The 24,352-nt window shown below is 36.0% G+C and overlaps 1 protein-coding gene across 10 annotated transcripts in view; it reads right to left on the bottom strand.

The window, feature by feature from the left end:
- Positions 1-24,352, bottom strand: part of CREB1 (cAMP responsive element binding protein 1) — a 61,460-nt gene that overhangs the window by 22,982 nt on the left and 14,126 nt on the right. For 4 of the 10 annotated variants that reach the window (XR_006296912.1, XR_006296915.1, XM_043577629.1 and 1 more), the window contains exons 2-6: positions 21,073-21,194; positions 15,258-15,404; positions 14,470-14,511; positions 8,364-8,464; positions 3,878-4,020 (exon numbers count right to left, since the gene is read on the bottom strand). Coding sequence is in view for 5 of the 10 variants with exons in the window: in XM_043577629.1 (XP_043433564.1) it covers positions 3,878-4,020; positions 8,364-8,464; positions 14,470-14,511; positions 15,258-15,404; positions 21,073-21,186 (547 nt within the window). In the remaining 5 variants the exon portion in view is untranslated. Of the gene's footprint in view, positions 1-3,877; positions 4,021-8,363; positions 8,465-12,197; positions 12,336-14,469; positions 14,512-15,257; positions 15,405-21,072; positions 21,195-22,879; positions 23,106-24,352 lie in introns of those variants that run through there. The other 6 variants (XR_006296914.1, XR_006296913.1, XM_043577632.1 and 3 more) reach the window with 3 other exon arrangements.

Raw genomic sequence — 24,352 nt, 5'->3', positions numbered from 1 at the left:
AAGCAGTTCAGTAGCGCATTCTGTTCTCTAACTCAGTGAGCAATGCTTAAACTGTAACAAACGTCCACTCAGCGAAACTGATACATCCTGTGAGACTCATTTATCATAGAGTATCTCGCAAAGTTAAAAATTAGTGCTCAAGATCAATCATTTAGAAAAACTATTTAACTGCCATTTCTGTTACATATCCAAGCATCTCATACAGGATCCTTTGATTATTCACTAACTAACCACACTTGTCATTCACCTGTTATGAAGTAATCAACTTTGGCTCATACTAAAAGATATTTCACTTTATTAAAAAAAAAATGAATTCACCTTCATACTACAGTAGATGGAAAAGTTAAGAGAAAGAGGTAGGTTATTATTTTATTCGAACAAAGCAATCCTTTAGCTACCAGCATTAAGTTGGTGGTTGGATCCTCTCGAGATACTCTCCCTCTTAAAAGTTTTCCAGAAAGAGGACTAAAATCACAATATTACATATAAAATTGCATAATGGATTTTAACTGAATAAGTCAACATGTCTGACTTATGCATTTTACTTTTTTATTTTGTCTGTTAGAAGGGAGTTATTTGGGATCAATTATCTGCCAGCTCTAAGAAACTAATATGCTGAGTCATCTGTATGAGCAACATTGATTAACTACTGTTCAGTCAAGAAATAATAACAGTAAGTAGCTATGATTTGCTTTAGCAAATGATAAATGATACCTATTGGAAATTAAGATACTGGCATTTATAATCCATCTACTTTAGCTAAGTCTGTAAGTTTTACTTCTCTTAGGCAATTAAAAAAAAGGAATATGTAAGAACTGTATTGAGATTAAAATGGCAGGTAACTTGAAAGAATCAGAAGGGGAACAATCAAACCACAATTTCTTCTTGGCTACATACCAATGAACTCAAGGTGGGAGAAAAGAAGTAGGAAACTAGGTATCAGCAGATCTGGGTTCTAGTCCAGGTTCCATCAGTACACTGTTATTTGAATCTGTCATCTCTTCTGTAAAAATATCCGGTTCTAGCCATACTAACTACAACTATAAAAATCAAATGAAGTCATATATATGAAAGTACTCTGAAAACAAAAGTCTGATCCTATCAGACATGTTTTTCTCTGTACTATTTATTTATATACTTGATTATTCCAAAAGGATTTGGGATGGCTTTCAATAAAACTAAATTCATTAAAACAAGAAGAAAAAGATAGAAGTCAAGTAACTGATGTGTCTCTACCACAGAGATTCTACCAGAAAATCTAGAGGAAGAATACAATTAAACATAAACTCAGCTGAGATTCTGAGTAAAGTGAACACGAGGAAAACATCATAGGTTATAGTTGTATTTAGTGAAACAAAAGATTCAAGTTCCAAATGATAGACACTTGTGTTTCTAACTTAGAATTCCTCAAAAAAGACTTTACTAGGAACTGTGAACAAAGTAATGGATAAAACTACTAACAGCATTAAATTAAAAAAAAAAAAAACACAAAAAAACAATGTATGGAAGGAATACAAACTGGTGCAGCCACTGGGATGTGCTTTGATTCGACAATTGCACTCTTTTTAAAAAAAAATTTTTTTTAATGTTTATTTATTTTTGAGAGGGAGAGATAGCATAATATGGGGCTCAAACCGGGAGATCATGATCTGAGCCTAAGTTAGACACTTAACCGACTATGCCATCCAAGTGCCCCAACAATTCCACTCTTTGGATGCTATCCCACTGAGACCTTATCACATATATAAGAATGTTCATGTCTTACTGTTTAAAACAATAGAAATGTCCTAAATGTTTACCAATGTGTGTGTGTACGTATATGTGTGGGGGCGGGGGATGTTTAAATAAAAGTTACATTTATATAGTGAAACACAATGTAGCTGTTGAAGAAATTATATATATAGTACATAAGTAATGTAGGTCTCACTTGTATAAAAATACTGTACATGGTAACATTTATGTATAAATAAAATGAGAAAGAATGGACAGATATATACCAAACTCTTACTACTGGGGAGAGATGAAAAGGATTAAGTTAAGAAACATATAAATGTTGTATATGTGTCAAGAACATAATGTTAAATCAATTCCATCAAGGAAATAGGTGTATACTCTATGAGAATAATGGATAATGCAATAAAATTTTAAAAATCTCAAAGTATGAACTTTCTAAAACTAGCAATTTTCACTTGCTGGGACAGAGTGGTATGCCAAATTAAACATCTACATTTCTGAATTTGCCTTCCCTATTTGAGATTCTATATGCCTTTTCTCTAAAGAGCATGCTTTCTAGTTCAAGTGAGATTCCCTGCACAACTGAATTACTGTTACTAACAGGAGTGTGGTGTATCCCTCAGGTTTCTGTTGAAGTACAGAGAAAAGTAAATGTCATATATCAATGTCTCAGAACACACATCTTGAATACTTCAAATTATTTGGATATAAGTGTTACAAAACACACAGACATGTATATAGATGGTACCTGTTTGTCTCCGCCAACAAAGAACTCAAGAAGGAGAAAAGGTGACTGAACTCCAGTAAGCACAGTGTGAACAAGAAGCTTAGTCAAAAAAATGCTTTCCTTCTACTCACTTTCAAAAGTTTCAGCTTCAGGACAGCTAAAAAGTCTGCTACTTAGGAATCTGTTTTTAATACAGTTGGAATGCAAATTAGTTATGTAAACAAAGGCTGAACTATACAAAAACTGTTAATTTGGGACTCAAACTTTTATACACATTCCTGACACAGACCACCCCTGGGCATTAGAAAATTAATGCAACAAGGGAGTGTCAATGAGTACATTTAATTTGCAATAAGGAAGAAAGGGGGGGAAACTACATAATGGCAAGCAATGGATTTTTTTCAACTTTATTTTGAGACAGAAACAACACGTGTGGTAGGGGTAGAGAGAGAGAATCCCAAGCAGACTCCACACTGTGAGTGTGAAGCCCAATGCGGGGCTCAGACTCACAAACCGTGAGGTCATGACCTGAGCTGAAATCAGGAGTTGGACGCTTAACCGACTGAGCCACCCAGGTGCCCTTAGGAAGTACTGGATTTAATGAACACATCAAAATGAAGAAATCTACGTGTGAGGCACTTAAGGAGGCAACAGATACTGGGAAAAGACAGAAAAACACACCATTCACACAAATGCCTCTGATCAAACAAAAGCAGAGCTCAAAAGTACTCTGTAACAGATTTGGGTGAAAGATAAGGAGAGAGACCTAAGTGTCAGATAGAGACATGACAGAAATGGAAACTTTGATAATTCTGCAAAAGAAATCTTTGCGTTCTCTGAGCCCAAAGGCCAACTGTGCTCTAATTTTGGCAGTCCTTATGTTTATGCTATCATAATTCACTATATTACCTTTTACATTAAAAAGAATAATGATTTGAATGTGTTGGTAGACTATAACCAAGCCTGTCGACATCCACCACAAAACATTAAATATGATTTTAAAATGCTACTTTTAGAACAGAAAGTGAATAAAAATAAACCGTTTTTATCCTTAAACATAATCAGAGAATGGTTATCTTATCTGAAAAAGTATGTCCTCTATGACCATCATATATCACACGAGGACTACAATCTAGAGCTCCAAGCAGCAATTCAAAAAACTTTCAAGACTCTCCCGGTGTCTGCACAAAACAAAGGACCACCTAAAGGGCTAAAGTGCTTGAGTCATCCCAACAAAAACCCCGAAGAAAAGAAAATACTTCTGTTCCAGAAGTCTGCACAGTGAACAGTAAAGGAAGTGTAATTGATCACATCCAAGACTGAGGAAAGAGTTGGTACTTGCAGGATTCCTTTAAGGAGAATGCAGCCATTAGTGTTTTGGTCTCACTTTCCAAAGCAGAAATATCTTCTACTCACTGTACTGTCCGCTGCTCGTTTGGTAAATCGGAGTTGGCACCGTTACGGTGGTGATGGCAGGTGCTGAGGTCTCCTCTTCAGACTTCTCTTCTTCAATCCTTGGCACTCCTGGTGCATCTGAAGACAAGTCATTCAAAATTTTCCTAGAAAAAGAGAGAACTGTATTAACTAAAATAAAAGTAACATTTACTGGCTAAATACAAATAACAGGAAAGGAAAATGAGTGGAAAGCTGCTAGTGCTTAGGACAGCAGTTTAAAATGTAAGAACAAGAATAAACCATAAACGGATGAGGAATCAATGTGTCAAAATGAAATCATACAAGGACTAGAAAAAACGATGAATTTCTCTTTAATTTGAATGTAAAGGGAAGCAATCATTCAAAATCTAGGTGTAAGCAGAGGTTAATAAACTTGATTACAGAAAAAAAAACACACAAAAAACCAAAACAAAATAACCTTTTGTAGGGCAAAGAACACCAAAACCAAAGTCAAAAGATGATCAACAACACTAAGAAAAAAATGTTTACATATATTACAGATGAAGGAGCAATAGCCCCAATATATAAAGAACTCTTAAAAATTTAGAGAGGGTGCCTGGGTGGCTCAGTTGGTCGAGCGTCCGACTTTGGCTCAGGTCATGATCTCATGGTTCATGAGTTTGAGCCCTGCATCAGGCTCTCTGCTGTCAGCGTAGAGACTGCTTTGGATCCTCTGTTCCCCTCTCTCTCTGTCCCACCTCACTCGCTCAAGCTCTCCTTCTCAAAAATAAACATTAAAAAAATTGAGGCCAAAAAAAAAAAAAAAAAAAAAAAAAGAATTAAAAACCTGACTTTAAATGTCTCAACTTTCAGATTGGTAAAAAGTAAAAAACCTGTGAGAAAACAGACACTCTCATTGGTGTGAGTATAAAATTGGCGTACAACCCTTATGGAATGAATGTGATGATGTAACAAAAGTATGTTTACACAGCAATCTTACTTGTAGGAACTTACCCTTAAGATATACTTCCTACAGTACAAAAATACATACACGTAAGGTTATTCATGGTAGCGCTGTTTGTAACTGCAAAATACTGAAGACTATATGCCAACACGTTGGAGAGTGGCTGAATAAACTAGAGCTCATCCAGGTGAGGAGTAAAGCACATACGTTTTGTATATGAAAGAAAGTGAAATAACATGTTTGTTCTGCTATTCTAGAAAAAACTCAGAAAGGATAAACCAGATAGGGTTTCATGAAATTACTTAATCTACTGGGGATGGGTAAGAAAGAAGTAAAAAAAGAAAAAATTGGGAAGGGGCACTTATAAGTGTGTGGATGTTTTTGTACAATTGTGACTTTTGGAACCATGTTCATGTTTTGCATATTAAAAAATAGTATCAACAAGGATGGAGGAAACATTCTAAAAAGGAATACAAATAAAAGCAAATTAACCTTATTGTTATTTCAAACGAGTAACATAATCACAGAGGAGGGGAAAAAACTCAACTCATGCAATTTTTGACATCTTAAATTTCTACGTTCCATCCAAACTCTGCGCACACATTTTGAATTAGTACTGGTCTTTAGAGCAGCATTTTTCAAACTCAGGTCACAACCCGTATGTGGACCATGGAAATGGTTATGTATGTTGTAACCAACGTAAAACAAAAAACAACTGAACATCACACGTAATACGGTGCTGTATTATTTGCTTCAGATGCCTATATATGTGTGTACCTGTATATATATACACCTATGTGTATATGAATATGAATTTGAAATAATAGTATGTATACAGAGAGAAAACTATAAAGATTTTTTCTTATTGTGGATTGTAGTAAAAAAATAAAAGTTTCAAAGCTACTACTTTAGACCTGCATATAATATAAATCTACTTCTCTTTTGCCTGAAGCTAGTAATCATCCTTGTCTTCTCTTTCCAGTTTCTAATATTGTTGCTCCAGACCGTCTTGGTCATTCTTGTATCACAGAGATACAATTCACTTTCTCTTAAAGTAGATTCGAGGGGCGCCTGGGTGGCGCAGCCGGTTGAGCGTCCGACTTCAGCCAGGTCACGATCTTGCGGTCCGTGAGTTCGAGCCCCGCGTCGGGCTCTGGGCTGATGGCTCAGAGCCTGGAGCCTGTTTCCGATTCTGTGTCTCCCTCTCTCTCTGCCCTTCCCCCGTTCATGCTCTGTCTCTCTCTGTCCCAAAAATAAATAAACGTTGAAAAGAAAAATTTTAAAGTAGATTCGAGATGTGGTCTGAGCAGTGGGATTAATTCCTTCCCTTAATCTAGACATTAGGTTTTTACCAATGTAGCCTTATGTTATATTGGCTTTTTTTGGGCAACTGTATGTATCTGTTAATGATAATTAAATAACATAATTACGTTTCTAAAACAATTTTTTTTTTTTTTTTTGAGAGACAGAGAGGGAGGGAGGGAGGAAAGGAAGCAGGGAGGAAGGGAGAGAGAGAGAGAGGACATGCTTGAGTGCAAGTGTGCACCAGGGAGGGGCAGAAGGAGAGGGAGAGAGAGAATCCTAAGCAGGCAGGGCTCGATCTCATGACCATGAGATCATGACCTGACTGAGCCACCCAGGTGTCCTGAGAACAAATTCTTAATCTAGAATCTTGCACTTGAATAACTGGTTTGATTTTATTTTATTTTATTTTATTTTTTTAATTTTTTTTTCATTTTTTATTTATTTTTGGGACAGAGAGAGACAGAGCATGAATGGGGGAGGGGCAGAGAGAGAGGGAGACACAGAATCGGAAACAGGCTCCAGGCTCTGAGCCATCAGCCCAGAGCCTGACGCGGGGCTCGAACTCACGGACCGCGAGATCGTGACCTGGCTGAAGTCGGACGCTTAACCGACTGCGCCACCCAGGCGCCCCACTGGTTTGATTTTAAACTCAAGTTCAGAAATTCTGTAATTATCACCAACAACTGACAGTCTGTTTCCCCGGGCAGCTATGATCCTTCAAAGTACTTGTTCTCCCACCCATTAGGGTATTTCTCCCCTAACGTTCTGTCACTTGCAAAGGTGATGAGCTGGCTTTTCTGTTTTTCAGGTGAACTGCTGGTAAAAATACCAAACCAGGTGAGACCAAGTAAGAGTGCTGTAAGAACTTCCTCTGAGTATAAATTGATCACTACAAAGCTGGGTTGTTCTAAGAAAAACTTATCTTGAATTATCAACTAATCCCCATTTCTCCAATCTTACAAAAGCATATCATAAGGACTCTGTTAAAGATCTCATTGGAGTCAAGACATAAAAGCTAGGTTTCAAGAATTTACAAGCTTAAAACAAAATAACAGATACACAATGACTATAAGGAAAGATACAGTATTTCTCATGAATGTAGCCCCTTCTCTGCATGTGCGCATCTCAGACATTGTTTATTTGATTACGAATTAAGGTGTTACTATTTAAGTGATCTTTGCTAGGATACAGGCTACAACAAAAATATTTTCTTTCCACACAGAGCTCTTATTTTATAAGGTCTACTACTAGAATCTACAGAATTTATTTACAACTATTTGCCTGGAATTTATAGACAGAGAAGCCAAGTGGCTCGTCAACACCTGGTTGGATCCGCTTCAGGATCAAATGTGTTAAAATACTAACACGGGATGTATTTTGAAGTTCAAATCTAAAACTAGATGTATTTAGGAAAAAAAGAAATGAGCATAAATGCATACAACACATACTTGGTAATATAAAATTTCTTAAGATCTCAAAATCAGTTTATTGGTATTCATTTAGGATCCCTCATTTAATTGAGAAAAGGGCTAGCATAGGAGCCAAGTGGAAAAAAAAATTTAACCATTCACTGAAAAACAGAAATACCTTAGGCTAGTAACAAGAAAGAATATTAGAAGTTTGAAATTTATTAAACTCTCAAGTAAGCTTACAAAGATTTATGGAATTGCTCTTCCTGGAGATACTGAGCATGGAGACAGTTTCTACATATAAAAAAATGGTTTGGGTCCATGATAGAGGCAAAGCAACCTCTATAGCTGAACACAGAAACTATAGTAAGGTGTCCCTAAAATTAGGGAATATCAGCAAAGTGTCACGCTGCAATAAGGATTACATTAATAAACAGTTATTTACTAAGTACCATGGCGTGAGAAATGGTCTGCAAATGTGATGCTAGGTAGATAAATAGTGTAGTGTGTCAGAACTGACAAACGAGAAGTGCTATAATCCTATCAAATATTCCAAACTTTTTAACATAAAAGCAGCAGCTGGCATGGTTTACAAAAACAGAAGCAAAAAAGAAAAAAAAAAATTGTTTATCCAGGACTGTTCAGAGTAAAAAGTTCTCTTATTCTGTACGATAAACTTCAACTTGAGAAGTAACTCAAGATGAAGAGAAGTAACCTAGACGGTCCTAAATTGAGCAGCTAATTGGTCTTCCGACATCTTTTCATCTGCAACTACCTAAAGCTTCCTGACATCTTTGATTCTGAATCTTTTAACTATTAAATTCCATACCTGTAGGAAGGCCTCCTTGAAAGAATTTCTCTTCGTTTTTGGGAATCAGTTACACTATCCACTGACTCCTGTGAATCTTCACTTTCTGCAATAGTTGAAATCTGAAAACAAAGAAGAACTTTATCTTGATAATCGAATTTAGTTCCCATAAAGTTTTTATGAACTTTAAGAAAAAAATCAAATATAAAGCGATGTACATAAACCTTGCACATGCTTCAGTAGAAAAAAATCAATTTTTATGGGAGACAACCACACCAATCACATTCTTCTCCCCTTTACTTATCCTATAGAAGTCAGTTAGTCTTAAGATTTTTTTGGTCAAAACCAAACTTTTGTGATATACAAATTCAGCTTCATCTCTTCCAGGACTTCATGTAACCAATCTTGAACGCATCAATATTACTGTCAGTTGTTTTCTTAAAATTGTTAGAACAAAACTACCAAGTGAAATAAGACTTCTGACATGAAGAAAAGAATAAATGACTAAATATTTGGTTATAAGTCTATACAGTGACATACAAGTATTATCCTTTACTGTTAAACACTTGTGACTATATTTATAACTGCACAAATAAGATTGGTGATCCCCCAGATGGTTGTTTCTAGCAACTTAGTCTACATATAGACCTTCAAAGTTTTTACTATGCAAAAACTCAAGGTAAAGAACTGTGTATTTCTGGAAAGTATCCCTGGACTGAAAAGTAATGAAGTTGAACAAAGATTTTACATGGGATAATAATAATGATAATGGTAACAGCAACTAGCATTTATTGAGAACTTACTATGTGCCAGGTACAATGGTAAAACACACAATGGTAAAGTATTATATTAATACTCACTAATACAATAACATCAGGTACTAGCTAAGTACAGTATTTAAACCCATTTCATAGATAGAAGAACTCAAGGTACAAAGAGGTTAAGTAACTCACCCAAGTCACAAAGCTAGTAAGTAGTGGAGCCACTGTCAATAGTTGGCATCTCAGTTTTAGACATCCTTACCAGCATCAAAATCTTGTTGGTTCCAATCTCAAACCAGTTTTGTCAGAAGCAGCAACCCAGAGGTGTTTTTAGACCACTCTCAGACTACAGTTCACTCGCCTAATAGGTAAGCCTGTCTGTCAAGATGATATAGCCGAGCTTCTCTAGTCTGCTTCATTCAGCTTCCCTTCTCATCAGCAGGGGCCTCCTGCTCCTTCCTGAACTAGGTGTGCATGATGCTATCAGAGTGAGAATTCGGTTTAATGAAGGCAAAAGAGTCTGTGTGGCTCAGCTCCATGTCAAAATTTAGGGCAATTGCAACAAGAAAAAACATATTCAGAGGAACCTGACAAATCCCACAGGTACTCTGTATGTGGTCTGGGCCTATGGGTTTTGGAGAGTGGGGGCTCATCTTGACAGGGCACTTTGTAATAGGCACTCACTCTCAAATGAAATTAGGTAAATGTAGCAATTTTTCACAAAATTTATCTACAATAAAGTAATGTGCCCCATCCAAACACTTTCAAATGTAAGAACTTTAAAGACCTACACGTTAACAGGCAACACTTAACGAATCCAGAAATGACAGATAAAAAGCTGTGTCAGAGGCTGAATTTAGTCTGTGATTCTCTGCAGAGTAATAATGCTACGGTTACAGCACAGAGAACACTCCCACTAATCTGTAGCTGCTGTAACTAGCCCGCTCAGCATAGTCTCTGCACAGACTTTCTCAGATACACAGCAGATGAGGAGCTACGAAAAGACCTTAGCAGACTGTCAGGATTTCCAGGAATAACAAGACTCAACTCAAAGTGGACAGTACTATCACGAGTGTTTACCTTCATTAATACTTCTCAGAATCTCAGTTCCTCTGTTCTTTCTGCCTCCTTTGCATGACCCTCATCCTTACAACCTTCTTGTAAGGACAGATAGTGACTTAGGCATACTCTTTGAAGTTGAAAGTCATTAAAACAACAGTTTTAAAACATACTGTATAAACCACCCATAAGGGAAGTTGTGAAATGAAATAAATTAATTCTGCTTTTTAACATGTGACCTTTAATCCTAACACCCCCTCCCCCCCCCCCCAAACTCGGTGGTTCTATTGCTCTTAGCAGGAAAAAAGCCTCCCTTCCTCTGATCTGTAAGATTTTGGCAATTGAGTCAAAAGGAAATTAACTTATCACTATGTAGTGATTATAACCATTTTAATGTAAAGGGAGTTCAGAATTACTCAATAAAAATAATAACAACAAGTGTTAACATTTCCTCTTTGGGAATACTATCCAGGGAGAACTTAAGAGCTATGAAGTCAATTCCTATGGACTATCTACCAAAACAAACAAAAACAAAAACAAAAATCCCAAACACACATTGGATCCACATTTCTGAGACTAATGAAAATCATGTCAAAACTCCTTTTTATAAGTAAAAACTATTAATTATAGTTTAATATATATTTAATAGGTTATTAAAAATAACCATATGAAAAATTATATTCCAAACTACCACTACCACATTCCAATGATAGAGACCCTTCCTCTGGCCCTTACCTCTTATCACCTCTCTTATTAGCCCTTTCCTCAGATCCTTATATAGGTCTTTAACCTTGGCCACTTACAAGTTGAGACATTTTCAAAAAGTCAAACCACCATGTGTAGATGTAAAGTTTTAGATCTGTATTCCTCAACTTTCTTTAGTTTATTAAAAACCTGCACCTCCTATTAGTAAGAGGGGAAAATCTTCCTATTTTGAAGTTACTTGAAATTTTAAAATGAAACATACAGTGCCAAAACCAAATCAGATGCTTTTTCAAATAATTATTAAATTAAATTATTATTAAATGTAATTGAATATGCTTAAGAAATCATTTAATAGTTCATAACAGTGACTCAAACATCTAAGCTTGGGCTTTTTAAAACATGATTTAACATTTGCCATTGTTGAAAAAGAGAACTCATGAAAAAGTAAGTGCATTTTTGGCTGGGCTTACTAAATACTAAATCAGTTTTCATTTTCATCTATCAATTATACAAACTTTTGATGAGATTTACCTAGTATATTTTCATCTCCCTGGCTCTCAGTTATTGTATGCTAATAATAGGTGTTACAATGTTATATTTATTTTAACAAATAAGTGCAACAACTACTGAAACTCTAGAAGACACCTGAATAGTTTAGGGAATTCTATTTACAGGGTCTAAAAGTATATAGATGTGAGTTTTTAGGTGACAAATTTATAGTGTTTGCAGTTTAAAAAAAACAAAAAAACTATGAATACATTTCCAAACTTCTTTCCAAATGGTCTCTCCACGGCACGACTTTCTTTCAAAAACGTCACTTTATCCCAGGATAGTTGAAAGGGATTTCTTTTTTTCAAAAATATGTTAGGTAATATATCCCTTGCAAATCCTTGCTTACCATCACCGAAAAGATCAGAAACTCTGGAACATTTGTCTCATAAAAAACAAACCAGCAACTCATCCTTATGTTAGATAACTCTTAAGTACTTTGCTGCATGAGAGCCACTGAATCCCTGTGTTGCACAAAAGGTTATTATTGTTCCCATCATATTATAAAGTATTGTGAAGATTTTATCACGTTTCATCTAACCACTCTCCCTCTTGCTCTATTGGAGCACATCTTTTTACTATTCCTTGATATGTAAAACATATTCTTACTCCTAAGCCTTCAGACTTGCTTTTACTATTTGCATGGTTTAGCATTCTGCACTGGCTTCTGGTTTCTGTTCACTGTGTTCCCTGACCACCCTACATAAAAGAGAACACCCTTCCCTCCACATTATCTATCCCTTTCCCCTGCTTCAATCATCTTCCCAGCACTTATCCTCACCTGACATATTTTATTTTCTCATTGTCTCTCTTCGCTCAAATGTGATCTTCATGAGAATAGAGAAGTATTATTTGTTCACTGCTGTCTTTCATAGCACCTAGAACAGTGACTGGCACATAGCATGTGATCAATAAAAATTCAGTGAAGGAATGAATTTAATAATTTAAGGTAACATAATCCATAAATCCTGACATGTTTAAGCTGCACTGTATTAAAAATGCATTCAAAATTAACAAAGGAAAAGTGAAGATGCCACTGTTAACTTCTATCCATTTGCATAAATCCCATTATTTTGGGGGGATTCTGACATAATCTGTGAGACATGATAATATATATAAGGATAAAGGTAGGGCACTAATGTCAAGTCATAAATGAAACAGGAGTACAGCATAACTTCTAATATTTTTAGAATAAAGAATATAAAGAGATGCTAATATCTAACTCTCACATCAAGACAAATGTGTCTTGTAGATTTTGAAAAGGCTGTTCTACACTACTCGTATTTTCCCATCTAGAAGTTTGAGGGACCATTTCTCTCCTTGTTTGAACATCTCTTCTGATGTACACTACTTCCTAATTACTAATATACTAATCACAGCTAACCAGCGGAAATGGCCATTAAAGTCTAATATATTCTCCCTGGTTATTTTCCTTTAAAGAAAAAAAATAAAATAAAAAATTTAAAGAAGTAAAAAAAAAAAAGTTTGTGTCTCTCTATTCATAGAATTCAGGCTTTCAATTATAAGCATAGCCCACCTCAACAGAAAAATGTGCTCTAGAAAAGATGAATAAGTATTTCTATAAAGTTAATAGCCATACAACCCTCAGATCCAAATTATTACTGTCACAAAGATTAAAATTAAAAATATAATCAATAATTAAATATCACATATTATGACCAAAAATTATAATTTTAACAAATTTGGTAATTTTGGTATATTCTTTATAACACACCAAACTCTTATTACAAGTGAAAAAGAGAAAGTGATGAATCTATGTCTTCTGACTAGCAGGTCAGGTTCTTTCTACTGTTATCAAGAAGAAAACATGAGTGGGGAATTAGTAATGGCAAAGTATAGAAAATAGTAAGGTAGCATTCAATGAAATAAAAACTGAGACAAAAGATAGAAGACTACTGTTCAGTAGTGCGATTCCACAGAAATACCAAATACTTCGATTGTCACTGGGACAACACTGTCTCCATCTTGTTAACAAGTTCGGTCCCCAGTGTCTTTCATTATGGAAATTCATATACCTTGATTTTTTTTTTTAAGTTTATTTATTTATTTTGAGAGAGAGAGAGTGAGAGAGCACGTGAGAGTGGGGGAAGGGGCAGAGAGAGGGAGTGAGAACATCCTAAACAGGCTCTGCGCTGTCAGCGTGAGCCTGATGCGGGGCTCAATCTTACCAACTGTGAGATCATGACCTGAGCCGAAATTAAGAGTCAGATGCTTAACCGACTGAGCCACCCAGGCGCCCCTACCTTGATGTTTTCACATGAAAACATTTTTTCCCCCCACATAAGTGTCCAAGCAAACCAAAAGCACCAGAACAGAATGAAGTAGAGGTAGGGAACAGTGGCTAAATGACTCAATAGTATAATATGGCTGACTGGATCTAGTATGCCCTTTGAGGACATTAACAGAACGCTTCCAGAGCAGAGGAGGCACTTCTCCCTCTACAAATATCAATCAGTCTGGCTATACCATACTCAAGGAAAACACAACAGCTCTCCTCCACAGGAAGATAGCAAGGATGGTCAGGAGCAATCAGAGATATACCATATAATAAATGGCTGAAGAAAAACAGACATTTGTTTAGTCTGGGCATTTTTGTAAAGTAGGAAGGGTGTGGGAGATAAGGGAGAGGGAGTGGTCCAACAGAAAAGGAATTAAATTTGCTTAACTAGTTTCTGAGGATGGAACTGGGCCCACTAAATAGAAGTTTTAGAAAGGTATATTCTGATTCACTACAGGAAGAACAGTTTAGCAATGACCCCTATTTATAAACTGTTTAACTCAGGAGACACAGCTTCCTTTCTCAAAGTAATGCTGGACTACCATTTGGAGGAGAGAAGAAAGGATACACAGGGAAATTAAGCAACACACTAAGGGCTGCGCAGGTTAACAAGTTTGGCCTAGACCTAGAAGATCTCTAAAATCTTTATGCAAACCTTAAACTGCATGTTTATAGAAGGAAAAAGACATAAAGAATAATTTCTCACCTTCCTTTCTAAAAATAGTTCTCTCCAAATCTAGGACCTAGGACTCACCTGAGTTCCGGAGAAAAGTCTTTTTAAGTCCTTACAGGAAGACTGTGAAGCAAAAAATATGAAATGGGAGGCTGGGGTTATGGCCTACTTGAATGAACGTTCAAGTCTTTTTTTTTCTTTCAATAAGCTCACTGCAAAGATGTATACTGCTCTAGGTTCCAGTTCAGCAGTCACCTGCGGAGCTCTAGGTGCCTTTATTCCCCATGGATTCAATCCAAAGGAACAAGGTCTCCAAAGAATTAGGTAACGTGCATAGTGTAATCCCTGACCCTTAAGGTGATCTTTCTGAATATATAATTATTTCAAAGTTATATACTCCAACTTACATGCCTAGACATAGCTGGTTTTACAATGCTTTAAATGATCTCAAAATTCAGGTAATAGCTTAGGTAAGGTTATTAATTTTGACAAGGGTTTAGTTTTTTCCAATGGCACGTTTAGAAAATAATTACTAAGTTATTATTTTGGTATCTTAATTTTCCTGAACTAAGGTATATCAGGTTAGTCTTTCCCAAACATTTCCACTTTATCCCACGTAGTTAATGATTTCCCCAATCAATTCTTTTTCCTCCATATCTTAAGAAAAAGTCTTTTAATTAGGTCTGTTCTTGTGTATATATATATGTTCCTATACGTAAGGTGACTATACAGACGCAGCATATTCCTTACTGTAAAATGAAATGAACTCTGAACTAGATATGTATCTATTTTCATAACTACTGAAAGGAGAGAGATATGGCTATAAACGACAGTTACGAAAGTAGATGCAGAACTTTTTATACACATACCTGAACTGTCTGGACTTGTGGAGACTGAATAACTGATGGCTGGGCCGCCTGAATAACGCCATGGACTTGAACTGTCTGCCCATTGGGCAGCTGTACTAAAGTTACGGTGGGAGCAGATGATGTTGCATGAGCTGCTGGCATAGATACCTATGGTGTTGAACATGGAAAAAAATTACCATCACAGATAACCTCCTTCGAGGTAGTCATGCTCAATATGCACCAATTTTTTAGCAGGAAAAAGATGACCTTTTTGCTAGATAAGTATTTCACTGGTGTGAAAGAAACTAATGATTAAATTTAATATTCTTAAAAAAAAAAAAGACCATAAATGCCCCCTCCCTTTCAAATCCTTCCAAATGACAAAAAACCAAAAAACTATTATTTTAATGCAGTATCAAAATTTGTAACACAGACTTCCTCTGAATACTAAATACACTTTAATTGTATGGTGCTTTACATTTTACATTTTCCTACCTGCTTTCATGTCCAGTTTCTCCTTTTGTTCTTCGAAGAAATCAAGACTGGGTAATAAGGATTATCTCCATTTTAGAGACAAAAACATCAAGTGCTCAAGAGATTAAGTAACTTACCCAAGGTCAAGAGATATGCTAGCTTTGAAGAAATATAGAAGTCTTCAGAATATTGTGTGTTAAATAAGCCATATTCTAAAATATACCTGCTCTCAAACTTAGGCAAAACTTCTCTAAGTCTAGAACAAATATACATCTTAAAATATACAGCATAGTTTTCTCTCTTTAACTACAAGCATGCCTTTCATTAGTGAGAAAGTATGAATACGTATTATAAACTCAAAGTGCCCACTCCCCCAAATCAAACTGGTATGATACTTGGTATTTTAAGGATTTATTTTCCTCTTGAAGGAATAAAAGCAGAATTGAGGGAATATAAGAGATACTAATTTTCTCCTGAGGCACAAAGGCAATTTTAATGAGTCAATATCCAGGTTCAAAGGGTTCTTATGTCATATGTGTCTATTAGATGGTATTTACTGTTCCTATGTTTGAATACATTCAGGGATTCATTATTTTTTGTTCATTCACTAAACAGTTATTGGGGACCCAGGTGCCAAGGGTGGTGTCAGAACTGAAACTACAAACATGAAGAAAATAACTGGGGCTACATGTGTGAAGGCATCAGGAAAAGAACATAAATAAGTATAATCCAGTGAAATAATAAGGCTTGCCAAAAGAAAAATGAACACACTGAGGAGAGCTACCCACTGGCACCTAAGAGGAGGGGAGGCAAGGATGTGAATTTGAAACAAAGAATATACATTAGGTATATTATGACTCCCTGGGACAGAGACAGACTTTCAGGGAGAGAGGGATGGAAAGCAGTCAGTACTACTAGACTGACCACCTAAGTGTGTTACTTTATGAACGTAGGAACCGGGAAGAGAGAACACCGTAACAAAGGAAGGTTGGGGCTAGATGAGCTAGTCATGAAAAGCCACCTATGTGTCACCTTAAAGAACGTGCATTTTTTCCTGAGACTGGGAAAGACACTGAAGAATTTTTGAACTCTGGAGTACCATGGTGAGGTTTGCATTTTAGATACATCACTTCAGTGGCAGTATGAAAGATGTTCATTTCAGAGAAAGAAAAAAGTGGAGGTGAGGGGATTGAGAAAGATTATACAGTAGTTAAGGTGAGATGATAAAGCCAGAAGTAAAGCACTAGTGGTAGGGAGGGGGAATGAGAGAAGTGATTTAATGAAAATTCAGGAGGCAGACTAGAAAGGGCTTTACGAATGATTGGTTGAAGGAGGTGAGAGAGGAAATCAAGGATGACCCACATAATTCATGTTTCGGTAAAAATTGGTAAACTATGCCATCAACTCAAACAGAGAACACAAGAAGTAAGCTTTGGGGTGATTGGGGTGGTTGGGGGCGGGGCAAAGGGGGATGGTGGAATTGATCTGATATCCAAGAAAGTAGAGATTAAAACCATTAAGCACCCATGTTTGGACAGTTAGGAAGTCCCTCCTCATTAATCATTTTCTCTCTGACTGACATAAATCTTATCTAGTTTTACGTGGTCCTCAAAATGTGGTCCATGGACTGCCTCCATTAGCATTACACAGGATGCCTCTTTACAAAGTCAGAATCTCAGTGGACCCAAGGACACTTTCCCCTGCACTTAAGTTTGAGAATCACAGCTTAAGTTACTCAGAATATCTCCTTTTAGTTCCATACAAAAGCTCTTCTGATATTTGAAGCAATTATTATATCTTCTCTATTTTATAGAATAAACGTAGCAGCTAACTCAATGAATAATCCCTATTCTACCCTGATCATTCTATATACTGGCTCCTCTCATCACAAGTTTACAAACAGTACAGATAGACAAAGTAAGATAAAAATCACTTCTGTTCCTACCATCCACAGCTAATCGCTGTTAATATTTTTTGCTGTAGATATATAGCTGTTTTTATAACATACTATCATGGAATCTATTTTATTTTTTGAATCCATTATAAATATCTTTCCATACCAGTAATAATTTTCTTTAGTGGTTATAATGGCTGCACAATAAAATCACACACTTTGTTTAATAAATTCATTATTAGATATTTAGGTTTTCAAATTTGCCTATCACAAAAAGATTCAATGATCATCCTTTTACTTCTTTAGTTAAATCCATAAAAATTTACATTCTCATAGTCAAAACCAAGATTATTTTTTTCCTTTCCACTTTAAAAAATCTCTGTTAAATTCTCAAAGTAAAATGAGGCCTCTCATTATTGTTTTAGATTGATTTTCTTCCTTTACTAGTTGGGCTGAAATTTTTTCTGTTCCTTGACCACTATAATCATGGATTTGACAATTTTTATTATATTCTGATATTAAATATGACAATAAAAAATACTGGGTATTAGACTTATGAAAGGAAACTATGACAAAAATGTGAAACGTATGTGTTAAGGACATGGATGAGCAAATGAAAAAAACTCTGTAATTAAGAATAAAAAAACCAAAAACTATACAAATGGGAAGAGAAAGAAAACTAGCTTTCCTAAAGCTCAAACATCATGTCATTCTGTTCTAGGTCAATCCTAGAGGACTGCCTGATGAGGATGACAAATCAAACATACGCATGTAATTTTGCTCCTTCCTAATCTCCAATTAAACTTCATAAAATTGACTCTGTTTTTACAGGCATAATCACATGAGCAAAGAATGAGAAAGGAGGCAACAGGAAGAGTTTCGGAGGCTGGAAAGATGGATGAATGGTACTAAAAAAGGCCAACTCATGAGGTAGATGCAGGGAAAGCCAGATCTGCACCACAAAATCCTTCAGAGGTTCAGGATCTAAGTAAGTCACCCTGGAAGGTGGAGTAAAGGGAGAGCTGAAAATAAGGAAGGCTGGTTGAAGGCTCTTTGAGAAGCAATTGGATCCCCTCTCCATAACTCCCTGTGGAAGAATAATTAATCTACCCCATGCTGACAGAAAAATGGAGATTTAATTTCTGGATAGGGGAAATTACACCAGACACTGCTGAAGGTGGGGTAACTAACTTTCAGTCTTCTTCTCTCACTTAGCTCCCAGGCCTTTACCCTGTAAGCAAGAGATTAGTAAAGCTTTCCCCGAGGAACTTAACCAACCACAAGGGGCTTGAATAAAGACTTGAAAGATACTGACACTGGGAAGGCCATAATCACCCTACACTGAAAGCTCACAACTTATAGGCATCAGGCCCCAAACATATCCAGAGCTTCTGGTACAGTTTTGCGGTCCCCTACTTTAAACCTGAGCAGACAAGCGCAAATTATAAAACATCTGAGGAAAGCTTCTTCTAACATTAAAGATGGAGAGACCAAAACAAATTGAAGGGCAAAAATCTATACAGAGAAAAATCTATATGGGGAGAAGAAAACTTAAAACCTAATTAATATTCTCAGAAATGAACGAAAATATTTCCTTTGTGAAACATAAACAGGATGCTATTAAAACACAAAAGGACAACAACAACAACAAAACACAAAAGGACTATTCAGAGAACAAAAGGAACTGTTGGAAACATGACAGCAGAAATAAAAAATTCAACAAATGGGTTGGAACACGAAGCTGAAGAAATGTCCCAGAAAACAAAGCAAAAAGACAAAGAGAAAGAGGAGGGAAAAGAGAGTTAGAGAAACAATCCTATAGTGTAGCATCTAGATCACAAGGATCCTAGAGAAAAAAAATCTTCAACCAAATAATTTACACTGCTCAGAATCGAAGACATGAGTTCCACTATAAAAGGGAACATTGAATATATATATATAGCACAATGGATGAAAACTATTTAAGCCAAGGTCCTAATAATGAAATGGTGAAGCACTGTGAAGAGATACCAGAGAGAGAAAAAAAGTGGTTCAGTCCTTTCAAACAGCAACACTGCTTGGTGATTGTGGATCAATGCCTTCAAACTTCGAAAGAAAAAGGATTTCTTTACCAAGACTTCTTTACCCAAACTTGCTTAAGAAACCACTGGAAAACGTGCTTTACTATGTCAAGAACACAAACTCGATTAAGAGAAAGACACTAAGGGGAAAGGAATTTCCAAGAATGCATTATATAGCAGACTCAGAGGACAACCAGATCAGACACAATAGTGCCACCCAAGAGACAGATAAGTGGAAGGTTTTCATCACCAAGATCCCTGCTGGCACTGTACCTTCTTTTTACCAGGCCAAATGGTTGGATAAATCCAGACTCTCACCTCTGCATGTTTGCCTTGACCACGTTTTGACGAAGCCCTGGATTTTCCCCCTATGTTTCTGCACCTGCCTCATCCAAGTATTTACTTCACCCCCAGATATATTCTGCTTTGCCTTAACTCCTGAGGGGTGGAGGTGGGCCCTAGTAATCAGGAGAAAACAGACAGCAGCCCACTCCTTGTGACTCTGTCCTGCTGGAGCTCCAGTATTTGGCCCACACTTTGGTTTAGTGTAGTAGCCCCCCCTTAGTCTGTGGTTAGCCCCCTATTCTCCAAGACCCATTCAAACTCAGGGACTCCCCTAGGAAGGCTTTTCAGTTCTTCAGGACGCTGAAGTTCAACATCCCAGAGCCTCTGCTAGGATCATATTCTCCTGGGAGCCTTTATCAGAAAGAGACAGTATCACACTCTTTTATCTAGCAGGTTTATGTCTTATATTAACTACCTTTCTCACTTATATGCAAATAATGGTTAATATTATTTAAAATATTTGAGGAAAAATACACCAGAACAAAAAATAAGGATGAGAGAATATGACTTTAGAGATAGAATGTTTAAGACAAAGACAAAGTTAAAGAATCGTGAATTATGTTTAAAGGATACAGGAAACAAAAACCATTATCATCCTTGAAATTTACTTGTGTGTCAGTTTGTTTATCCTATTTTTTAGTTTAAGCACATGGAAAACTTAGCCTCTCAGATTATCTATATTCTCATGCCTCAGAATAAATCTGTGTGATATGAAAAAAAAAAAAACAAAAAACAAAAAACCAAAACGAAATAGTTAACATTACCAGGTTTTCTTCCTTGGTTTAAGAGAGACAATCTACCCATTATTAAAATGTCATTATTCTGAATCAGGTCACTACAAACAGATAACTAGTGTTTAAAAATACGGTTTTCTGTTATGTTACTAAATTAATTATATCATTTCTAAAATTAGGCTAATAATACTAAGTAAACAGGAACTTTGATACCCTAAGAACCTCTGCTCGTTCTATGCTTATCTCTATAATAAGAACTAAATCTTCCTGTCTGAAACATACTCCTCTTAGAAGAGACATAACTTGGAATCTCTCCATGTATTTTATACCTGGGCTAATGTGGCAATCTGTGGCTGGGCTTGAACTGTCATTTGTTGGTTTTCAGCTTCTGTTACAGCCGCATCTCCACTCTGCTGGTTCTCTGCTCCAGATTCCATGGTCATTTAGTTACCTACAATAACATGGAACAGTGTTACAAGCACTACAGTGCTTTGTGCTTTTGTGACTTTAAAGGCAAATTTCAGGTTATGAATAGGTATATGTACTGGTTACATTAGCAAATGCACTCAAATCTAGTTCAAAAAAAATAGTAACCTAGCTGAAATACTGTCAAACTCATCCAAATCTGCTGAGCTGTATAAGTTCTAGTTCCTTCAAAAAGGAAAAAAAACAACCACCTGTCTTTTCACTTGTCACTTCTTCCTAACGGGACAGTATTCCATCTAGAAAGAAGGGATTCCTCCCTTCCATGAATCTCCTCTATGAACAAGGGGAGGAGCGTACCAGTAAAACTGTAATTTTTTCAAACTGTACTAATTAGGTATGGAAAGAAAGTAGAGAGTAGAAGTGAGCTGATGACAGGGTCTGTGAGATGTATCGGCTTCATGGTACCTCCTATGAGGGTATTCCCTCCTATTATAGGGAAGAAGCAGAAAATTATATGCTACTTCCACAGGAAATGTTGGGACAAAATCAGCCCAACTTGTGGGGTATCGAGATAGAAAGGTGGGATAAACATCCACAGAGCCAAATTAGAGGCCGCAGACACTGCAAGTATTAGTGTTCTGACTCCTCACCCTGTGTATAGTGTGCCACACTACACATGTACACATACAGGAAACAAAACTGAGTAAGTTAATGAAGGCTGCTCTTTTTTACTTTGGGACCCTACTTTGCTGGTATATTTGCTGGGTAATCTGGCACTGACTGGCAGCATAGGTAAGCAGAGAACAATCCCTAGCAGCAGCTACATGCTGAGGAAAGATTTCTGACAACAGAAATAAATTTCTGGTAATAATTGTGTCTAAAGGATTCACAATCAAAGAGATTACTTCTTACTTGTGTACCACTGTTATCATTTAGTGCCTGGCATATTACCTGTCAAAAATGAATTTACTAAAAATAATGACTACCTACTGTGATTCCATAAATAACACAAAAGCCCCAATGCTTTTCCAGAATTTATTATATTTATTTTATAACTCTGAAACTGATAGATCATCAGAACTGTGACTGATCCTTATGTGATTATTACATGCCATCATAATGTATAATATACGAATACATTTTGCCATCATTCAGAGTTCTAGAAAAAGTCTTACAAGTGACAGTTAAAAAAAGGAAGTAAAAATATCTCTGTGGAAATGAGTATAAATAATATAGAAATATAGAATCCACAAAGGAGATTACAAATGAAAAGATCCACAGACTTAACTGCATAGTTATTTAAAACATTCATATGACAAAAGACACTAAGACAAGTGCATAGGGAGAAAACATCTGCATATATAATTGACACAGTAACATCTAGAATACAGAGAAACTACTAGTCAACAAGAAACTCCTTCATTATTGACTAGTTCACAAAAATACATGCTCAAGAATATTCACTGTACTGTTTTTTGTAACACTGAAAAACTGGAAACAAGTATCCATTATCACAAGGACCATTAAAGAAATTACAACAATGAAAAAGGAGTCTGTACTATAACGACAGATAAAGCTTTCCAAGGCTGAGTGGAAGCGCAAGTCACAGAACACACCGTAAAGGAGAATTCCACTTATGTAGAAAAACAAGTCACACTGTTGTAAAACACGCCGTATGTAGGCATCGAACAAGTATGGGAAGTTACATACTAAACTGTAAGCGGCAGCTCTGGACAGAGGAAGACGTGGTGGAACTGGATAGGATGACGACTTTCACCTTGTACTTTTTACATAGTTTAGTATTTTGTTTTCTTCCCATCAGCATCACTTCAGAATTACTTGTACAATTTAAAAGATTTTAATTCCAGAAGTCATGAACAACATTTTGAAAACTATGAACCAAAAAACCGTATTTCAATCATGATTTTGAGATACCTGTTGAAAAAAAATTTTTAATCTGATATTTTTATATGAATTTACTATTTTTATTAAATCTTGCCTCAATTGCTTACCCCATATTTCTAAACAGCAGAAATACTATTCTTAAAAATTATCAAGTAACTTTATGATCACTTGTGATAACTGAGTTATATACTTACAGTCTGTGCTCTTTTAAACTAAAAAATTTAAGAAAGACATTAACAACAAGGCAACATCAACAACAAAATGGTTTTTGTACCCTAAATGTTGTCCATACTTTTGGTCAGCAAGAAAATAGCATGTGAAAACCACCTAATCGCAATAACATGCAAGTGAATCCATTTGAGGACAAGACTGAACTGAGTCAAGCTAAGTATGGGCAGAAATCCATAAACTTTTCTCCGTCTTCTCCCCCATGTCATCATTTTAATGCGAATAAAGATAAATATAACTTTATCATCATACCTCCTTTGTAGACAGAGTATACACCAACCATTTTTAAAAAAACTTTATTCCAGGCCATATTTTTTTTTTAAACCTGTGCTGTCATCTATATAGTTTCAATCCCCCATTTGATTAAAAGCAATCTAAGGTACGGATCATGTATCTTTTTTCCCCCCACTATACAACATCAGGACTACTTAATTTTTTTCTGACATTTGAGGTATAGAACATCTTTATAACTTTTTGTTGCAGAAAAGAAAATATAATAAACAAAACCACTAGTTAACATCAATGATTATAGCTACAAGGACACATTCAAATAAGAATGGGACTTTCATCCTTCTTCCCTCCCCAACTAGGTAATATTCTTAAAAAACAAAAACAAAAGTGTAATATTTTCAACAGGTAGGATTCTCTCATCTAAACTGCCACTGTTTTATTTTCATTTCTTTCATCCAGAAAGACTACCAATCTTTTTCAGATATGGGGACAGCCTTCTTAATGTTTATAACTCTTAGCTTAAGTAGCTATCAACATCTCAAGCAACAGCACAAATACTGTCTTTCATCAGAAAATTCTCAACGTGCTCTTCTCAAAGTGTAGGTGAGAATTGTTTAAGTAATAACAATTTGTTTCGGACTAGAAACTCACTGACTGAACTGAATCAGACACTATTTTACCATCAAGGTACTGAAATAGCAGTCTCTCAACTAGACTAAACTAACACTTGAAGTTGGTGCATTCTTTCTGGACTCTGAAAACTTTTGCTCTTTTTTGTTTGTATCTTCAGGTGGAGAGAGAAGAGATGTTACAGTATCA

The sequence above is a fragment of the Prionailurus bengalensis genome, chromosome C1 (assembly GCF_016509475.1).
Source record: "Prionailurus bengalensis isolate Pbe53 chromosome C1, Fcat_Pben_1.1_paternal_pri, whole genome shotgun sequence".
Classification (NCBI taxonomy): domain Eukaryota; kingdom Metazoa; phylum Chordata; class Mammalia; order Carnivora; family Felidae; genus Prionailurus; species Prionailurus bengalensis.
The sequence above is the reverse complement of the archived record's forward strand: the minus strand, read 5'-3'. Positions and strand labels throughout refer to the sequence as shown.